At 42.1% G+C, this 20,155-nt stretch overlaps 1 protein-coding gene across 1 annotated transcript in view; it reads left to right on the plus strand.

The window, feature by feature from the left end:
* The first annotated feature begins 5,451 nt into the window (after positions 1-5,451).
* LOC121288360 (protein disulfide-isomerase-like) overlaps positions 5,452-20,155 on the plus strand; it is a 36,303-nt gene continuing 21,599 nt past the window's right edge. Inside the window, exons 1-7 of the mRNA XM_041206913.1 lie at positions 5,452-5,662; positions 6,748-6,954; positions 7,958-8,091; positions 8,216-8,353; positions 11,201-11,317; positions 15,138-15,263; positions 16,061-16,255. Coding sequence (XP_041062847.1) covers positions 5,452-5,662; positions 6,748-6,954; positions 7,958-8,091; positions 8,216-8,353; positions 11,201-11,317; positions 15,138-15,263; positions 16,061-16,255 — 1,128 coding nt within the window. The remainder of the gene's footprint in view (positions 5,663-6,747; positions 6,955-7,957; positions 8,092-8,215; positions 8,354-11,200; positions 11,318-15,137; positions 15,264-16,060; positions 16,256-20,155) is intronic.

Here is a 20,155-nt window from a genome sequence, read left to right on the forward strand (position 1 = left end):
TGAGGGAACCAACAAGAGGGAAAAAAACACTTGACCTCATCCTCACCAACCTGCCTGCAGCAGATGCATCTGTCCATGACAGTATCGGTAGGAGTGATCACCACACAGTCCTTGTGGAGATGAAGACCTGTCTTCACATTAAGGATACCCTCCGTCGTATTGTGTGGCACTACCACCGCAATAAATGGGATAGATTTCAAACAAATACAACAACTCAAGACCAGGCAACCATGAAGCACAGTGGACCATCAGCAGCAGTAGAATTGTACTCGAACGCAATCTGTAACCTCATGGCCCGGCATATCCCCCACTCTACCATTACCATCAGGGTATCAACCCCGGTTTAAAAACAGTCCAGCAGGGCATGCCCAGAGCAGCACCAGGTGTACCTAAAAATGAGGTGTCAACATAGTGAAGCTACAACACAGGACTACTTGCAGTCCAAAAAGCATAAGGAGCAAGTGATAGACAGAGCTGAGCAATTCCACAATTAACGGATCAGATCTAAGCTCTGCAGTCCTGCCAAATCCAGTCATGAAAGGTGGTGGACAATTTAGCAACTCACTGGAGGAGGAAGCTCCTCATATCCACATCATTAATGATGAAGAAGCCCAGCATATCAGTGCAAAAGGTAAGGCTGGAGCATTTGCTGCAATTTTCAAGTGGATGGTCCATCTCGGCCTCCTCCAGAGGTCCCCAGCATCACAGATGCCAGTCTTCAGCCAATTCAATTCACTCCACGTGATATCAAGAAACTGCTGAAGGCACTGGATACTGCAAAGACTATGGGCCCTGACAATATTCTAGCAATAGTACTGAAGACTTGTGCTCCAGAACTTGCCGCAACCCTGGCCAAGCTGTTCCAGTACAGCTACAACACTGGCATCTAACTGACAGTGTGGAAAATTGCCAGGTACGTCCTGAACACAAAAAGCCGGACAAATCCAACCTGGACAATTACTGCCCCATCAGTCTACTCCTGATCATCAGTAAGATGATGGAATGGGTCATCAACAGTGCTATCAAGTGGCACTTGCTTAACAATAACCTGCTCACTGACGCTCAACTTGGGTTCCGCAGGGGTCACTCAACTCCTCACCTCATTACAGCCTTGGCTCAAATGTTCAAAAGAGCTGAAGTCAAGAGGTGAGGTGAGAGTGACTGCCCTTGACATCAAGGCAGCATTTGACCAAGTGTGGTATCAAGGAGCTGCAGCAAAACTGGGATCAACGGAAATCAGGGGGAAAACTCTCCACTTGTTTGAGTCATACCTAGAGCAAAGGAAGATGGTTGTGGCTGTTGGAGATCAGTCATCTCAGCTCCAGGACATCACTGCAGGGTTTCCTCAGGCTAGTGTCCTCGGCCCAACCATCTTCAGCTGCTTCATCAATGACCTTCCTTCCATCATAAGGTCAGGAGTATAGATGTTCGCTGATGATTGCACAATGTTCAGCACCATTCACAACTGCTCAGTTATTAAAGACGTCTGTGTCAATATCCAGGTTTGGGCTGACAAGTGGCAAGTAACATTTGTGCCACACAAGTACCAGACAATGACCATCTCCAACAAGAGAGAATCTAACCATTGACATTCAATGGCATTAACATTGCTGAATCCATAAGAACATAAGAAATAGGAGCAGGAGTAGGCCATTCGGCCCCTCAAGCCTGCCCCACGATTCAATAAAATCATGGCCGATCTGCCCCTGGCCTCAACTCTTTCCTGCCAGTTCCTCATAACCCTCAACTCCATGATATTTCAAAAATCTGTCTAACTCCTCTTTAAATACTTTCATTGATCTAGCCTCCACAACTCTCTGGGGCAGAGAATTCCAGACATTCACAACTTTCTGAGAGAAGAAGTTCCTTCGCATCTCAGTTTGAAATGAGTGCCCCTTTATTCTGTGATTATGTCTCCTAATTAGAGATTCCCCCACTAGTGGAAACATCTTCTCAACATCTACCCTGTCAAGCCCCCTCAGAATCCTGTACGTTTCAATAAGATCACCCCTCATTCTTCTAAACTCTAATCAATAAAGGCCTAAACTGTTTAGCCATTCTTGACAAGTCAACAGCTTCATCCCAGGAATCAGCCTAATGAATCTCTTTTGAACTGCCTCCAATGTCAGTATTTCCTTTCTTAAATACAGGGATCAGAACTGTACACAGTACTCCAGATGCAGCCTCACCAACACCCTGTAGAGTTGTAACAAGACTTCCCCATTTTTAAACTCTACCCCCTAGCAATACAGGGCAAAATTCCATTTGCCTTCTTAATTACTTGCTGCACCTGCATGCTAACTTTTTGTGTTTCATGCTCAAGAACACCCAGATCCCTCTGTGCTGCACTTTTTTGGAGTCTCTCTCCATTTAACTGATAGTCTGCCTTTTGATTCTTCCTACCAAAGTGCAGGACCTCACACTTTCCTACATTAAACTCCATTTGCCAAGTTTTTGCCCACTCACTCAACCTATTCATATCTATTGATATCCCTTTGCAGGTTCCTTATGTCCTCATCACAACATGCCCTCCCACTTATTTTTGTATCGTCAGCAAATTTGGATATGTTACACTCTGCCCCCTTCTCCAAGTTATTAATATAAATAGTAAATAATTGAGGCCCTAGGACTGATCTTTGTGGCACCCCACTAGTTACATCTTTCCAACCTGAAAAAGACCCATTAATCCTGACTCTCTGTCTTCTGTGTGTTACCAATCATCAATCCACGCTAATACATTACCCCCAATATCATGAGCTCCTATCTTGTGCAATAACCTTTTATGTGGCACCTGATCGAATGCCTTCTGGAAATCCAAATACACTACATTTACTGGTTCACCTTTATCAATCCTGCTTGTTATATTCTCAAAGAATTCTAACAAATTTGTCAAACATGATTTCCCTTTCACAAAACCATGTTGACTTTGATTGATTGTGTTAAGCTTTTCTAAATGTCCTGCTATTTCTTCCTTAATAATGGAGTCTAGCATTTTCCCAAAGACAGATGTTAGGCTGACTGCCCTATAATTTCCTGCTTTTTGTCTCCCTCCCTTCTTGAACAGGGGCATCACATTAATGTTTTTCTAATCCACTGGGACCCTCCTGGAATCCAGTGAGTTCAGTGGAACCCAATAATTCAACCAATGCCTCTACTATCCCTGCAGCCACTTCCTTTAAAACCCTTGGGTGCAGGCCATCAGGTCCTGGTGACTTGTCTGCCTTTAGTCCCATTAGTTTGTCAAATACTTTATGCCTCATGATAGAGACTGTTACAAGATCTTTCCTTCCATTAGCTCCTTTCTTATGTAAAATCTTTGGGATGTTTATAGTGTCCTCCACTGTGAAGACCGATGCAAAATATTGATTTACATTATCTGCCATTTCACTGTTCCCGATTATCAATTCTCCAGTCGCATTCTCCAAGGGTCCTACACTCATTTTAGCCACTCTCTCTCTTTTTATATATCTGTAGAAGCTCTTGCTGTTCGGTTTTATATTTGTTGCCAATTTACTTTCATAATCAATTTTCTCCCTCTTTATTAGCTTGTTAGTCATCCACTACTGGTTCCTAAAAAAATTCCCAATCCTCTGGCCTCCCACTAGTTTTAGCCACTTTGTATGCCTTAGTTTTTGGTTGGATACTTTCCTTGACACCTTTATTAACCACAGGTGGTTCATCCTTCTCATCGAGTCCTTCTTTTTGACCGGAATAAATTTTTGCTGAGCATTATGAAATATCTGCTTAATGTCTGACACTGCTCATCCACTGACCTTCCCCTTAATCTATTTTCCCAGCCTGCTTCATACCTCTGTAATTGCACTTATTTAAATTGAGGACACTGGGTTGAGACCTGAGTTGCTTGCCCTCAAACTGAATTTGAAATTCTGCCATGTTGTGATCGCTATCCCCTAGAGGAACTTAACCACGATATATCTTATTAATCCCACGTCAGTACATATTACTAGATCTAAAATAGCCTGTTCCCGGTCCACGAACCAATCCCTAATGCACTCTACAAATTCGTCTTCCATGTTACCCCTGACAATCTGATTTGTCCAGTCAATATGCAGATTAAAATCACCCATGACAATAGTAGCACCCTTCTTACACACCTTCATTGTTTCCCAATTTATACTTTGTCCTAAAGTGAGGCAACTCTTCAGAGGCCTGTAGATGACTCCCACCTGTGAGTTCTTCCCCTTGCTATTCCTTATTTCCACCAAACTGATTCCACATCCTGATCTATTGCACCTTTATCAATACTCATCACAGCACTGATACCTTCCTTTATTAACAAAGCTACCCCACCTCCTTTTCCTTTTTGCCTATTTTTTTGGAATGGCGAATACCCTTGAATATTGAATATTTATTCCCCCACTATCAACATCCTGGGGGTTACCATTGGCCAGAAACTGAACTGGACTAGCTGTATAAATACTGTGGCTACAAGAGCAGGTCAGAAACTAGGAATCCTGTGGCAAGTAACTCACCTCCTGACTCCCCAAAGCCTGTCCACCAGCTAGCTATAAGACTTCAGGAGTGTGATGGAATACTCTCCACTTGCCTGGATGAGTGGAGCTCCAACAACACTTGAGAAGCTTAACATCATCCAGGACAAAGCAACACGCTTGAAAGCACCCCATCCACAAACATTCACTCTCTCCACCACTGATGCACAGTAGCAGCAGTGTGTACCATCTACAAGGTTCACTGCAGGAACTCACTGAGACTCCTTAGGCAGCACCTTCCAAATCCATGACCACTACTATCTAGAAGGACAAGGGCAGCAGATAGGAGCACCACCATCTGGAAGTTCCCCTCCAAGTCACCCACCAACCTACCTTGGAAATATATCACCATTATTTCACTGTGGCTGAGTCAAAATACTGGAACTCCCTCCCTTAAGCACTGCGGGTGTACCCATCACATGGACTGCAGTGGTTCAAGAAGGCAGCTCACCACCACCTTCTCAAGGGTAACTAAGGATGGGCAATGAATGCTGGCCCAGCCAGCAACGCTCACATCCAACGAACGAATGAAAAAAAATGACCAAAATTACTGGCGATTATATATAGTAAATGGCACCTCAAATCATCTAGAAATATATTTTTGTACTCTAAAATAGTGACTAAATTGTAATGTAATGTGATTAATCTTAAATTCAGGAGGGCAACTTTTAATGAATGAAATTATTTCAGCAGTTAAACACTGATAAACTGAGATTATCTTTGTGGAAGTTTTTCTTTGCCACGATTATGTGCTGTGATCCTACATCATACCTGAAACATACCACAATGTAAAGATCGTCGTTTTGTATGGTAATGCATCAGTAATTTTATTATAACTACAAACCAGTAATAATATTCCACGAGGTGTAGTCGGGCAGGCGTCACGTTGGCCTTGGCTTTATCAGCGCTGCTTGTAGGCAGCGTGCAGTTCCTCATCACCATGGTCAAGCTGTGCATCTTAATGCTGCTCCTCGCCTTCCTTACCACTGTGAAGGCCGAAGAAACTGAGGTAAATGAGCCGTCACCACCAAAGGAAGATGCCGAAGAAGTCGTTTCTGACGAGATTACTGAAGATCAGGACGTTTTGGTGCTGAACAAGCACAATTTCGTGAGAGCACTAAAGGAGAACAAATACCTCCTGGTGGAATTTTGTAAGTAAGCAGTCAAACTCATTTGCAAGCTTCACGTGCTTGAAAGTCAAAACAAAACTTTCGTGACAAACCATGTGCGTGCAAATATCCATATAACATTCTACCAAAAAAAAGACAGCTCATACTTCCGAACTCGTTATGTAATTTGTACATTCAGCTAATTAAGTAACACACAATTGACACTATCTGAAAATAATTGTGTTGGAAATTAATATATAGTTGGTTGATTACAAATGTAACCAAATACTTTATCCATGCATAATTACATGGATATGCAATCATTTGTACCTATGAGGATGAGGTCAAACTGGTGCTTCTAGAATTCCTCGAAGAGATATCATTGATCTCTTCAATAATATTGTGAAGCAAAGAACTGCTAAAATATCTGACTCATGTTCCAGGATCTATTGAAAGATTCTGCCTTGTTATTACTTTGTAAAAGTAAAAATGTGAGCATCAAAAGTCACTGTAATTCAGTGCTACTCCCGTGATCAAAAGCCTACCTGGTTTGGCAGTGGAAATGTCAAGATTGCACTAACACTGATGTGGCAACATGGTACCTTATTGTGCATTACAAATTCTTCATGCTGACTGCCCAGTATGAATCCACGGTAAAAGTAGCAGAACTTAATGTGTAGCCTGGCTGTACTTGCAAATACTAGGAACTCTGCAAAGGAATTGATAGCCAGCTACTGTTTCTTATGTGCATTTCAAACAACCGCTTGTTACAACTGACCTGCCCAATGAAGTTATGGATAGAATCATAGAATTATTCTGAGCAAACAAAAATATAATTCTAGGACTTAGCTACTTTATTTTGAAGAAAACAAGTTAATTGAGCTATGTTTTATGTTTACTTTATCCCTGTTAAAAATTAAGTCCTTTTACTCTGGTTTAACCCTCAGTATTTAATTCAGCCAAGGTGTATTTACTCTATTGTTTTCTATGGTAGAGCATTTGACTGAAAAAACAAAACAAGAAAGCTACAACCTTTTTTCTGAAGGCTGAATGTTTGTCCCCTGATGTGTAGTGTTTCAGTGAATTATTTGTCTTAAGGTTGATATTTCCGCATCTCCTCCTTAAAGATGCCCCTTGGTGTGGACACTGTAAGAATTTGGAACCAGAATATGCCAATGCTGCAGGGCAGCTGAAGAATGAATCTTCGGAATTAAAACTCGCCAAGGTAGATGTCATAGAAGAGAAGGAGCTTGGTTCAGAGTTTGGTATCCAAGGCTATCCAACATTAAAGTTTTTTAAGGATAGTGACAGAAAGTCTCCGATTGACTACACAGGTAATATGATTCTCATCAAATATTTACTGGCTTCAAATTGGATAAATAATGAAAGACAGTTTAATTTAGAGACAGTTCTGAATAAAGGGAGTATAACAATGAATAAAATGAGTGAAGGATGTGCACTGAGTAAAATTTACCTTTTAACCTCATAAAGTATAAAAGTGAAACCTGAGAACTCTATAACCAGAATCTGAATTCCTATGTTTATATTATTTTTGTTTAAGCAGTGCGAGATAGCGTATACCACAATATAAATCACGTCTACCTTCAGTCAGTTTCAGGAAGAGCCAGCCTAAACTTTGCATTACATCACTCTTTTGACGAGAGTGTCTGAGTCCTCGAGTGCCTGCTGTATATTCGAAGGGGTGACAATTTATGCATTTTCTTAACTCACCTATAATCAGCTTCAATTCACAGATAATTAACACTGAAAAAGTTGTTCATTTAAATTTACTCAATCCCTTTTTAAGGCACTCAGTGGAGATCTCCTTTCATCCCAACTAACCAGTCTTCTTCTATTTGGTATTCACTAATCAGACTATTTCTACTTGATAACCTATTAACCTTTGTAAACCTTTCCTTTTTTGACTAACAGCCCCTTTATGGTTTCATTCTTACGAAATGGTTTTAATATAAGTGATTCCCTGGGATTTAGAATATTCCCTCAGGATTGCATCCTATTTCATGAAAGAGATTATTGTCACAATTTTAATTTGTAATTACACCACACAGAGATGCATTAGTTGTTCTCACTTCTCAATACATGTCAGTTTATCTACCCCTGTTAATGGACTGACCCATCACATTTGTTCAAATTTTGTAGACTTTTTTCAGAAACTAATTTCTTCTTAGAGTAATCAGTAAGAGAAGTCATTGTAGTTAAAGGGCTTAAAGTACTACAGCGAAGCAACTGTTGGTTATAGACACATTCACCAATGATTTTGGATTACTTGAACCACATCATATGTTGATATTCAGCTGATGGTTTATGTTCCTTCAGGGGAGAGAAATGCCAAAGGCATTATCAGCTGGCTAAAAAGAAGAACCGGTCCTAGCTATACATTCCTGGAGAATGTAGCTGAAGTTGAAAAGTTTATTGACTCAGCCGAGGTTGTCATCATTGGCTTTTTCAAGGTATTCATTTTATTTGCACAGATTTTCAAAAATCTTGTAAGACAAATGTATAATTATTCAGACTTACATAGTCCTTGCTACGCTGGAGCATCTTGCAGAACTGATTTTGCATTTCTTTTTTGAGGACCTTGAAAATGATGATGTGAAAACATTTTCAGAGACAGCAAATGATGTGGTGGATATACCATTTGCTATCAGCAACGATGTAAAAATTTTAGAAAAATATGGCATATCAAAGAAATCCATAGCACTGTTCAAAAAGGTAAGTTGTGTTAATATAGCCATTTCATTTGGAAAAACAGTTGGCATTTGGTGAACACATACTTGATCCAATTATAGGCTACCCATTTATTAGTCATTCTCCTTTAATTTAATTGTACCATACCTGAACAAGCCATACAGCCTTCCCAGTTTGCTAACCTCTCCCCACTTAATTGCACAGTCTCTGAAGCTATTGGTTGGAGTTAAAATGAAATGCAATAAATTGGATGTAAAGTTTACATTTTTGTGGGACTTTGTCTTTTTTCTTTCAGTTGTGCTTCTAAATTCATTTTGAAAAGAGCTGTAACCAAAAATATATACATTTAAAAGAATTTCTACTGTTGATAGGAATCCTGAGCAAATCTTAATTCTGATTTAAACACATTTCATTCAGTCGTAGAAGGAAATCACAAAGTGGAAGGACACAGGGCCACACCTGTCTCTCTTCACTGTGGTATTGAGAGTTCTCAATCATTGCTAGGCTGTAGAGCAGTGAGTAGCCAGGGGAGAGGCCTGGAGTTGAGACCTGGCACTTTCCGTAGAGAGCCACAATTGCATTAGCCACAATTGAAATACAATTAACATAGTTCTGTACCCAATTTTGGAGAAAATTCTCCTTTTATATAGAAGATCATGAAGTGAAAAAATCCCTCTTTTGCAGCCACTGATAGAGCAATTCAAGTCTTAAATCAACTGCTTCTATTTGAAAATCTTCAGTATCAGCTTCCTTGAAGCTCCGCTCCTGAGGCACTGATCACCTTTCTGTTTTACCTTTAGTGATCTATAAATGTTAGTAAGTGTATTATGCAGAGGAGGAGGGAGGAAGAGACAGGGCCAAGTTAAGTGTGAAAGAAGGAGGGAGAGTCTTTCTTAATGCTAATATCAGTTCAATTAAAAATGGCATTATGAAGCTATACATCTTAACTATTACATTGACATTTAGAAAAGGAAATTGGCAATTATTGTATGCTTCTATGGGCGAAAGAGAGACATATAGAGAAAGGCAGACATAGAGTGTCTTCTTCATTCTAATTTGATTTCTTTAAACAACGTAAATACTTCAGTTGAATTATGAAAGCAGACAAAGCCCCTTTGAACAAAATAGATGAGAAGGGAGTGTGAGAGGAAAATTGAGGAAGAAGAAAACAGATTGAGGCTGAGGGAAATCCTGTCCTTGAGGATAGTTAGTGGAGATAGGGAGGAGTGAATGGAGGGTTGAGGATAAAGTGAGTGATTGCGGAACAAGGAGGAGAGCAGAATATATGGATGGCTGTGTAGTTCAAAGGGGAAGAGAATAAATATGGGAGTGAGGGCTGAGGAAATGCACAACTGATTGAGAGGAACATAAAAAGAAGCTGCAGAAGGTAATATTTTCCCCCCAAACCTAACCCAAATGTAGCCAACATTTCTTGGTGGCAAACAAGGGGAAGGGTGAAGCATAAGACAATAGAAAGAAGCAGAAGAAATGCGACAGAAAGAAAAAGCAACAACAGAACAAAGACAATTAAGAAAGTGACCACAAGCTCCAAGTTATTTATTTCCTGGAAGATTGTTTAGTCATCCATTACATTTTCTATCCTGACTTGGGGAAAACCATTCTCTGACACACAGCTGCAGCTGCATGTTTCTACCAAGTACTGGAGCTTCATAAGCCCCAGAACTGCAGATCCCCATCCTTTTACCAATTTAAAAATTCTAATCCTTGTTTTAAATCACTTCCTGGTCTTGCACCTCCCTATTAATGTAACGTCGCACAGCCCCTCCAGGATTGCTGCATTCCTCCAATTCCGAGCATTTGTACATCCCGGATTTACTTTTCTCGACCATTCCAAAATGCCCTTCATAAACCTTTCTGCCTTGTGGCCTCTCTGATTTCCTTTAAGACACTTCTGAAATCTTACTTTTTTGATGAAGCTTTTGGTCACCAGTTCTAATACCTCTTCATATGTCTGGCTGTCAAATTTTGTTTGACAATTGCTCCTGTGAAATACCTTGGGACATCTTACATTGTTGAAGGTGTATCTAAATGTGAGTTGTTGTTGTATAGACTCACTAATGCATTCTGATTGAAATTAGCTTTGCCCTGACTTTCAGTGGACAAAACTACAGGAAATCGATTTGTAGCCAATATATGTCAAGCTGACTTAAATATCCAGAAACTAAAGCATGGTTATATTTGATTGGACCTGTCAAGCACTTAATAGCATCAATTGCTGCTTTTCCAAAAGCAAATGTTTAAACTACGCCTGAAACCGAGAACTGAGGTTAGTTATTTGTTGCACTGCTGTTGCCCGTTATAACATAGTGATCTCAGATTTTTCATCCTGACTGGCAGCCTTGTCCACACCATGTGTTTATCTTCAAGCTGTGGGACCATTTTGTGGATGCACTTTGGACCTATAAAGAATAGATTGGACTCCTTTCTAAATGATATAAAGCTAGGAACAGTGGAGGTCTGAAGAGACTTGGTGGTGGGGGAGGGGGTGTTCTTTAAAACTGAGATTGATAGATATTTGTTAACCAAAGGTATTAAAGGATAAGGGAAAAGGCAGGTATATGGAGTTAGGTCATAGAATGACAGAATAGGCTCAAGGGGTTAATTAGCTTACTCTTGTTCCTATTTCTGTAACTGTGCTGATTACAGAAACGAAACCTTAAGCATTTGTTAGCAATATTTGCTGATGGTCCAATGTGTGGAAAGAACCTGCATACCTAAATTGTGTAGAAATACAAATTCCAAAAAATTAAATAACATATCTATTCATTGTGTAGGAGCACATGCATTTGTATTTGATTAACAGTGAATTCTTTGGCTGAATGTAACTTTAACATGTTATTGTTTTCTTAGTTTGATGATCGGCGAGCAGACTTCGAAATCCAGGAAGAAACTGGTTTGACTAAGGAGGAACTCAGTAAATTTATCAAGATTAATAAAATGCACTTTGTAACTGAGTTTACCAAAGAGGTATGTTATATAATGCTTTAGTTATTTTGGTTCTGAAAGGAATGTATTTAGATGTTATTGAAGCAAAATACTGCAGATACTGGAAATCTGAAATAAAAACAGAAAATGCTGGAAATACCCAGCAGACTGGGCAGCATCTGTGCAGAGAGAAAAAGAGACTTAACGTTTCAGGTCAGTGACGTTTCACCATCAGCTCTAATGTGTCTGATTGATTAATCAAATTTGCCAATTATACCAAATTATGAAGACTTACAATTAAATGGTTGCCGAGGAACTAGGCAGGGCAGAATATTTAATCAAAAAGTGAGAGAGTGTTTAATGCAGAAAAATACAAAGTGTTGAATCTGGGGAAGGACAACACACAGTGGGAGTACAAGGTAACCAGCTAAATCTGTGCAATTTAGTGAATGCACTTTTGAACATCAACACCATGTGCATTGGTGGTGAAGGAACATCAAAAAGATCCTGGGAATTGTAGTTTGAGGAATGAAACACACATCCCAGGAAACATTCATTTGTGCAAAATATTGGTCTCTCCCACCTTGAATGTTGTGTACAGTTCTAGGAACTGGACCATAGTAGAGTTATCCCAATCTTGGATGGAGTATAAAGAAAGGTAAAGACCATTAAAGTTTGGTTTTTGTTGAGGTTTGATAGCCCAAGTTTTACCTAGAGTTTATAGGTTTTATTGCAAGAATTAAATATACAGGAGGGATGACTGGGGAGAAATTGGATCTCAAAAACCCAGGTACATTCAATGAAAATCAGTAAAAATAAACTTTTATTTTGTAGGTTGCTGATACTCAAGAAACAAACAAGGTGACTTAAAATAACAAAATGAAAACCCATAACAATTTACACTGTACTTATGGGGCTTACCATCATTGGCACAAATTACTTCAGGGCTCCTCCTGCTCTGCCACAGTAACTTTGGCAGAGGTTTTGTATAAGCCATGTTTATACTGGCAAATAGAGTTTCTGCTGAAGGTACTGCAGCAGAATGGGAGGAGCCTCAAGGCAAATCACCCCAGACCCTTGCTCAATCTCTAAATAATTTAAAGGCTCATATTTATTGTCTAAAATGATACAATGATGATGAAATTGTTATTTTATCGGAAGGGAAGAGTGTTGACCTTGTTTTTAGCAACCTGTGCAACCGGTGTGTGAGCTGAGTCAACATTTGATTAAAGACCATAGCTTTCACCCTCAGAGCAGCACTGAAAGGTGATCCAACTCTCCTTATAAAACTCTAAATTATGCAGTCTTCAATTCCTTTCCTGTCAAAAATCAGGTTCAAATATGTACATTATATCAGAGATGTCAGAATGCCATGTACAGCATGGAATATACATACTGAATCATTGATATGGTGCATGTATGTCTCGGACCTTCATTTCTTTGCAAGAATGCAATGGTTTCAAAGATTTTTTCCCTAAAATTTGTGAGGAAATTTAGTTTTAACTGATAATCACTTCAAATTAAATCAGTGAACGTATTGGTAGAAGTCACAAAAAACACACTTTTAATAATCCCTAAATAAAGTCAGCCAAGTTGCTAAATGAGATTGGGCATTCGAATTGTAAGAAAAGTTAAGGAATGGGAAGAACATTGGGAAGAAAGATGATTTAGAGATGACCTAGTTAACATTCCTGAAGGAATACTTAAGTTGGGTCCCAGAAAACGTTCAATTGTAACACAAACTGTAAGACAAGATGCCATTGATTCAAGTGCAGATGTAAAAGGGGACTATGTCGTTAATTTATAACTTCTTTACACAGAAGGTATACATGCAATAACCTACCCAAATAGAGGATGTTGAACGTTTGAAGAGAGTGACTATTTTTTTTAAGACACTATGATAGATATGTTGAGGGAGGAAATCAAACCTTTGCTAATGACCTGATGAATGGTAAAAATCTTTTACAGTCCTGTCTGACAGCATTTGTGGAGAGAGAAACAGAGCTAACGCTTCAAGTCGATGACCTCTCATCAGAATTGGGAAAAGTTAGAAATATGATAGATTTTAAGCAGGTGAAGTGGGGGAGGATGGGAAAGAACAACAGAGAAGGTTTGTGATGGGGTGGAAGGCAGGAGAAATTAAATGGCAAAAGAGTTGGTGGTGCAGGGTAAAAAGGAGTAGTAATGGAACTTTTACGATCCCCATGGATAACCAACTTTACTGAATGATGCCCAAATGAAGAAATTACAAACAAGATTCCACTTTTTGTAGCTTTTACTTTAATACAAATCAGAACCAACATAAATTAAACATGAATTAACAGGCAAATGCTACTTCAAATAAAAAGATAAATTTCACTTTAAATAATCGATACAACAAAGATATGTCTTACACTACCATAAGCACCCCCATCACTCCCTGAAGACAAGTAGCACCACATGTAGTTCCAGAATTCTCTAACTCGGCCTCTGGTACGTAGGATCTTTCACTTTCCCACTCAATGAATTTTGCCCTCGAGTCATATGCAGCCATATTTCATCAAGTTCCCCGGCGACAGTCGTCACCCAAACAGCACAGTCCTGCACAACCTCCACCATGCTAGCCTTGATGGCACAGATTCCCCAGAAACTCCTTTATCTGAACCCTTTAATAAACCCTGTTAAATAGCCTGGTTGGCTCTGGCAAACCTGAAGTAGCTGCAGTAAAACTGTCTAGTTCACTATCTCTGCTCTAATTCTGCCTTTGGCTTTCTGTCCTATTTAACTGTATTACACACACACAGCTCTTTGTAAAAGTGCTTTCTCTGTGCTCCCTTTTGTTTGCAGCTCTCATTTGTATCTACCAGCCACATGGCTTCTCTCTTAACTTCTTTCCTGTTGATACTGCTTTCAGGTCAGTGGTCGCCAGGTCACGTGGACCAGCATGTCTTATTATCCAAGGAAATTACAATGGATCTCTTTACAATTGATGAAAGCTCTTAAAAGTGCCATTCTAACATTCTTAAAAACAATTACCGATTCCATAGGTTCTTTTAAGAGATTTCATATTTTCTTTACTGTACTGCTTCTGGGTCAAAGGTCATCATAGAACATGAAAGGGGAACAAAAGATGTGTCCACAGGAGGTGTGAGTGACAGAATAATGTACACCTGGTGTTAAATAGCAAAGATAGGAGATAAACTCCATTAAGACTGAAACATGCAAAGCACAGGAAACAAAATGGAGGCAGAGATTACAGTCTGAAATTGTTGAATCCAATGTTGAGTCTGGAAGGCTGCAGAGTGTCAATCAAAATTGCAGGAAATGCAACAGCTGTCCTTTTACCTCCTGTCTCTTCACTGGCCAAGGCCTCAAACACGTTTTCCAAAGTGAAACAGCGATTTACATCTACTTTCAATTTAGTATACTGTACTTGCTACCCACAATGCGGTCTGCTGAACACTGGGGAGAGCAAAGACAGATTGGATGGCTACCTTTGGAATACCTCCATTTAGTCTGCAAACATGACCCTGAGCTTCTGGTGGCCTGTCATTTTAATCTTCCACCTTGTTGTCACTCTGATCTCTCTGTCCTCGGCTTGCTGCAGTGTTCCAATGCAAACTCAATGAATGCTCAAGGAACAGCACTTCGTCTTTCCATTAGGCACTGTTTTTTAATTCTGTAAGATTTAGCGTTATTAAGAATTGGGGAGAGTGGCACTTTACTATGCATCATCGAATGGTTAGAATGAACATTGATGGACCTTTTGTAACACTTGCTTTTCAATTGATATCAATTGTCTTTTCACTGCAAAGAACCTGTTTTTGTATGTGTATATTTATAACGTTTTGCCAAGCGTCACCCCTGATGTTTAATTTTACAGAATAATGCTAAAATTTTTGATGCTAAAATTGACATCCACATCCTGTTGTTCATCAACAAAACAATTGAGGAGCACAATCAGCTACTGAAGAACTTTAGAGATGCTGCAGTTTCCTTCAGAGGCAAGGTATAGAATCTTCTGTTCGTTGCCTGTTAACCCCTACAATGATTTCCTAATAAACCATTAAAAAATGTTTAAAGAGGTAATGAAAGGGTTTTGTTTCTTCCTCATTCCCATCTTCATTTAGAAACATGTAGTCTCTGCTAGTTTTGAGTACGAAAATCAATCAGTTCTATGTTTTTGTATCTGAATCTGAGGACCTGCTAACTCGTTCTAATATTGTTTTGAAAAGTTGTGTCTATTTGAATATTTGACTCGGTTCCAGATCTGCTAAACATGAATTTTAACTCTAGCAGTGCCAAGATAGTAAAGCTTTGTAGTGGTAATAATTCTATAATTTGGAAACGTTATTGAGAAGTTTTCTTCACACAGTGACCAACACATGCAATGGAAATCGAGATAGATTAGTAGTGGAAAAAACAGAATTATTTTTTATATATCTATGCCACAGGCAATAGTGGTGGAGGGGGGTGGTGGGGAGGGAGGTAGTCTGCATGGGGCTTGGGGACAAAGGATCTTTCTGAATATGCTAAGATGGGCAGAGTGGCCTTCTTCATCATGTTTATCTTGTGAACTGAATTACTCAGAACCTCAGCCACGAGGACTTTACATCAAGGTTTATTTAGTTCAGGCAAGCAACATTATTTTCTTTACTTTTGCTAAACCAGAGAAGGACAATGAATGTAATAATAATGAAAGTAAGAAGAGCCAACTTATCCTCATGCCATGTTTCAGAAGAAAATTTACGCTGCCAACCAGCCCTTCAAAGACTGGTCTCAATTCTCGGCATTTCCTTTCCTCAGATCCTTTTTGTTTTCATTGAAATGAATGGTGACATTGAACACATCCTGGGGTATTTCTCTGTTAAAAAGGAGAATACACCAACAATCCGTTTAATTAACATCACCAGCATTAAGAAATACAAGTTTCCATTTGATGACATCACCACGGAGAATGTGAAAAGCTTCTGTCAGGATAGCCTTGATGGAAAACTTGAGGTAAATATTTCACCTTTGAGAAATTGGGAGGCTTTTTTCCCCCCAAAATATTATAAAATGTTAATTTCCTGTATCATTCCTACCTTTTGATAATCATAATATGAAGTTTCTGTTCACATTGAGTTGAGTTATGAAGCATGAAACTGAAATTTGTTACAAAACAGCTGCAACTATTAGATTTCATCAAATTGCTAAACATTGGGGGGAGTGGTCTGGTCCTGTTGGTGTCAGGTGTCCTGGCAGGCCGGAAGGCCGGGAGATGGGGGGGTGGGGGGGAATGACAACAATATGTCGTGAAACTAGTTTGCAATTGTCTGCTCCACCCCCCAATGGTGGGCTGCGTCTGCTGTGCCAACAGACCTTGGGGACCTAATTTCAATACTTTAGCATCTCATTATAAGCCCTGTTCGCCAGAATCAGCTCCCCCACGTCAAATTTATCGCCCACGTTGGCGTGACTTCAGAACATCGTGCTTCACGACTGCCTTTAAAAGGTGTGCACCTGGTGACTTGAACTTCGAGGGGAACTCAGAGGTGAGCGCACACAACTTCGCGCAGCGCTCACGATCATTGCCCGTGGGGCATCAAGGAAGTGGCGGCGCACATTCGATGGGGGCACAGACGAGTTGCTTTTTCCCGGCTGGTTTTCCATGTGGTGCCGGGGCAAAGACTGCACTGCAGGGCAGGCTGGTGTGGGGGATGGGGGGAGGCGGGGGTGTGTGGGGGTGGGGTGCAAGGCAACACAGACTGAAGGAAGTACTAAAGCACATGCCGGGGGTTGCCGGGGGTGTCCGGGAGGGGTGGTGGGGTGGGGGTGGGGGAGGCGCGAGGCGTGGGGTTGAGGGAAGCGGCCAGACACTTGGATAGCTTAGCATAAGTGAGCATTCATCCCCAACTGAGACTGTTCAGCTGCAGCTCCATTGATATGCTTGGAGTGGGGCCTCTGAAGCTTCTCTGCTCACTCAAGCAATGTAAAAGCAGGAAAGTGCCACCAAATGCTCCAGAATTTTTCACCCCTCGGGTGCAGACTGCAAATTAATGTGCATTTTAGGGGCAGCAGAACAATTGGCCGACTGGGCAAGTTGTACAATCCCCTTGTGAAAGGTAGCCATGGCGCAGTCACTGGTGGAGGTGCTCACAGCCCCTTGCAATGTCTTTATTCAGGTTTGGACCAGTATTCATCATGGATCAAGCTAACAGTGCAGCCTTGCAGTGCGGGTTAGGAGAATGCCTGCACCTGAGCTGAGGGCACAGCATGCAGTCCAATGGGCAAAACTGCCGCCAATTGGTCAGGTGGAGTGGGGCGAAGGGTGGGGTTTCGGACAGCCAATGATCGCACTACACACTGGCCATCCAAAGGGTGGCCAGCACTCTCCGGGATGCCTGAAGGGGCCTTCAGACTTAGCCAAGAGAAGCTCTCAGGACAGATATGCTAACCCACGCATCTCTCTTTGATCCTGCAGGGGGAGAACTTCAGGATCATGGAGCTTGGTGATTTAGCGGTGTGCCTCACGGCTTACTGGGAACAGAGAAGAAGGAGAAGAAGAGAGCGGCAGAGGCACCTGGCTCAGTAAAGGGCGGAGCACCTTCCTCAAGATAAAGGTGCGGCAGGGCCTGCTGTGCATGCAGCTGAAGATCCACAGTGAGCCGACACCCATAGGCATCTCCCTAGACCCAGGGTCTATAGACGGCAATTGTGATTCCTGCAGATGACTGAGAACCAGTGTCGCCGAAGGCTGCGCATGTCAAGGGAACTGGTCGGTCACATATGCCAGTTGCTGCAGGATTTGGTGCCACAGGGACATGGAGGGCATCCTCTGCCAGTGGCCATGAAAGTGACTACGGTGCTCAGTTTTTATGCCAGTGGCTCCTTCCAGGACTCCATAGGTGACCTGTGTGGGATCTCGCAAGCCTCCACGCACAAGTGTATCCAGGAGTTCACGGACACCATCCTCACAAACACACAGAACTTTGTACATTTCACCAGCGATCAGGAAAGCCAGGAAGCAAGAATGCTGGGATTTGCACAGATCTCTGGTTTTCCACAGCTGCAGGATGCCATCAACCGCACTCACGTGCTGCTTAGATCTCCGCGGCAACAAGCAGTCAACTACATGAACATCAAGGGCTTCCACTGGCTGAATGTTCAGCTGGTGTGCAGCCACCACAAATGCATCCTGCAGGTCTATGCACAATTCCCAGGGAATCCATGACTCCTACATCCTGAGCAGATCTCAGATCCCTGACATCTTCCAGGGTCCAAAGAGGCTGCAGGGTTGGCTCCTCGGGGACAAAGGTTACCCACAGAGGACATGGCCGATGGCATCTGTGCGGTGGCCTCAGACTGCAGCAGAGCGATAATACAACGAAGCTTATGCCGCGAGCCAGACTTTGGTAGCGCAAACATTGAAAGTGAAGTTCTGGTGCCTTGACAGGTCCGGTGGAGCACTGCAATTCAGTCCACCGAGGGTGTTGCTTGCTACATGCTCCACAACCTGGTGCTGCAACTGGGGGAGGACCTGGCTGAGGAGCTTATGAAAGAGCTGCACGTCTCCTCCAATGAGGAGGACCACGAAGGAGATGATGATGATGAGGTCCTCGAAGGCGACGGTGACAGCAATGAGGCCATCGCACTGGCCAGACGAGGCAGACGCACTCAAGAGGCCCTCATAGCCACAAGATTCATGGTGGATGATGACGAGATGCAGTGAGGACAGTCCTGACATCCTCACCTTGCATTATGAACATTTGACTCTGCAGATAATGGCAGCGCACATGCCCTCAGTGCTCAGGCTCATGTCATGGAGAGGCAGCAGAGGCCCTAATAGTCGCTGGATTCCTGGAGGATGATGTTGACATGCAGTGAGGACATTCCATAGATTTTCACATTGCCTCTGTGAATGTCTGACTCCTGTCTGGCCAAGGGCAGCTCACTTGCGCTCTGTGATCAGGGTCATATCATAGAGATGCAGCCATGAAACTTTAAATGCACCTGATCCTTTGTCAGCCTTCAGCAGCTGACCCTCTTCAGGAGCACAGCATTACAGTCACAGATGCTGAAGATTTGGGGGCAGCCCCACCTCAAGGGAGCCGAGACACACAGAGAGCATGATGGAACTCTGTGACGCCTGCCCACGACACTCTGGCAGCGTTGGCAAGCACTATCAAGGTACAAGCATCACTATTGTGTCCAGTGAGTGTGAAGCCAGAGCACCACTTTACTCTGAAGGTTACACCCTACACAGGGAAAAGGCCCTGGACTGAGGAACCTGTTTTTATCTTGTGCAGGAACCAAGGTTTCACATCTAAGTGACACAAACATTGCTCATCATAACAAGGAGCCAAAGGCAAGGAACCATTCTTGGGAGTTTATTTACAATAGTGAACATTATGTACAAGTGATTAACACCCATGCCCAGGCTGTGCAGCTGCATCTTCCTAATGTTCCTAATGCTGTCGTTACATCCTGGTGCTTCCCCGACATCCACAGTGGAGATGGAGGCAGCCTGCTGACTGCTAGCCCTGTCTGTGAAAACCTTGGTGGGCGTCCTCTGGAGGGCTGAAAGCTGGAGGAACCTTGACTGCTTTCAGGGTTTTGCCATGTGGTAGTGGCACCCTCCTCGGCCTGTGAAGCTGGAGCTGCAGGGGTCACAGGGAGAGTGGATTCGAATGGGCTGGACATTCCCAAATTTTCCTGGGTGGATGACCTCGGGTGTGCACCTGTTGATCCTCTTCCCTATGGGTGCCCAAGGGCACCTGGCTGACTCCTTGAGGAGAAGGGGAAGCTGGAGTGAGTTGAACTGTCCCGCACCCTTCTCACTTTGACACAGTTGGAGGCCAACTATGGCATCAACCATGGGGTTCAGACTGCGCAGCAGTGCAGGACCAATGTCCAGGACCA

Source organism: Carcharodon carcharias, chromosome 15 (genome assembly GCF_017639515.1).
Source record: "Carcharodon carcharias isolate sCarCar2 chromosome 15, sCarCar2.pri, whole genome shotgun sequence".
Taxonomy (NCBI): domain Eukaryota; kingdom Metazoa; phylum Chordata; class Chondrichthyes; order Lamniformes; family Lamnidae; genus Carcharodon; species Carcharodon carcharias.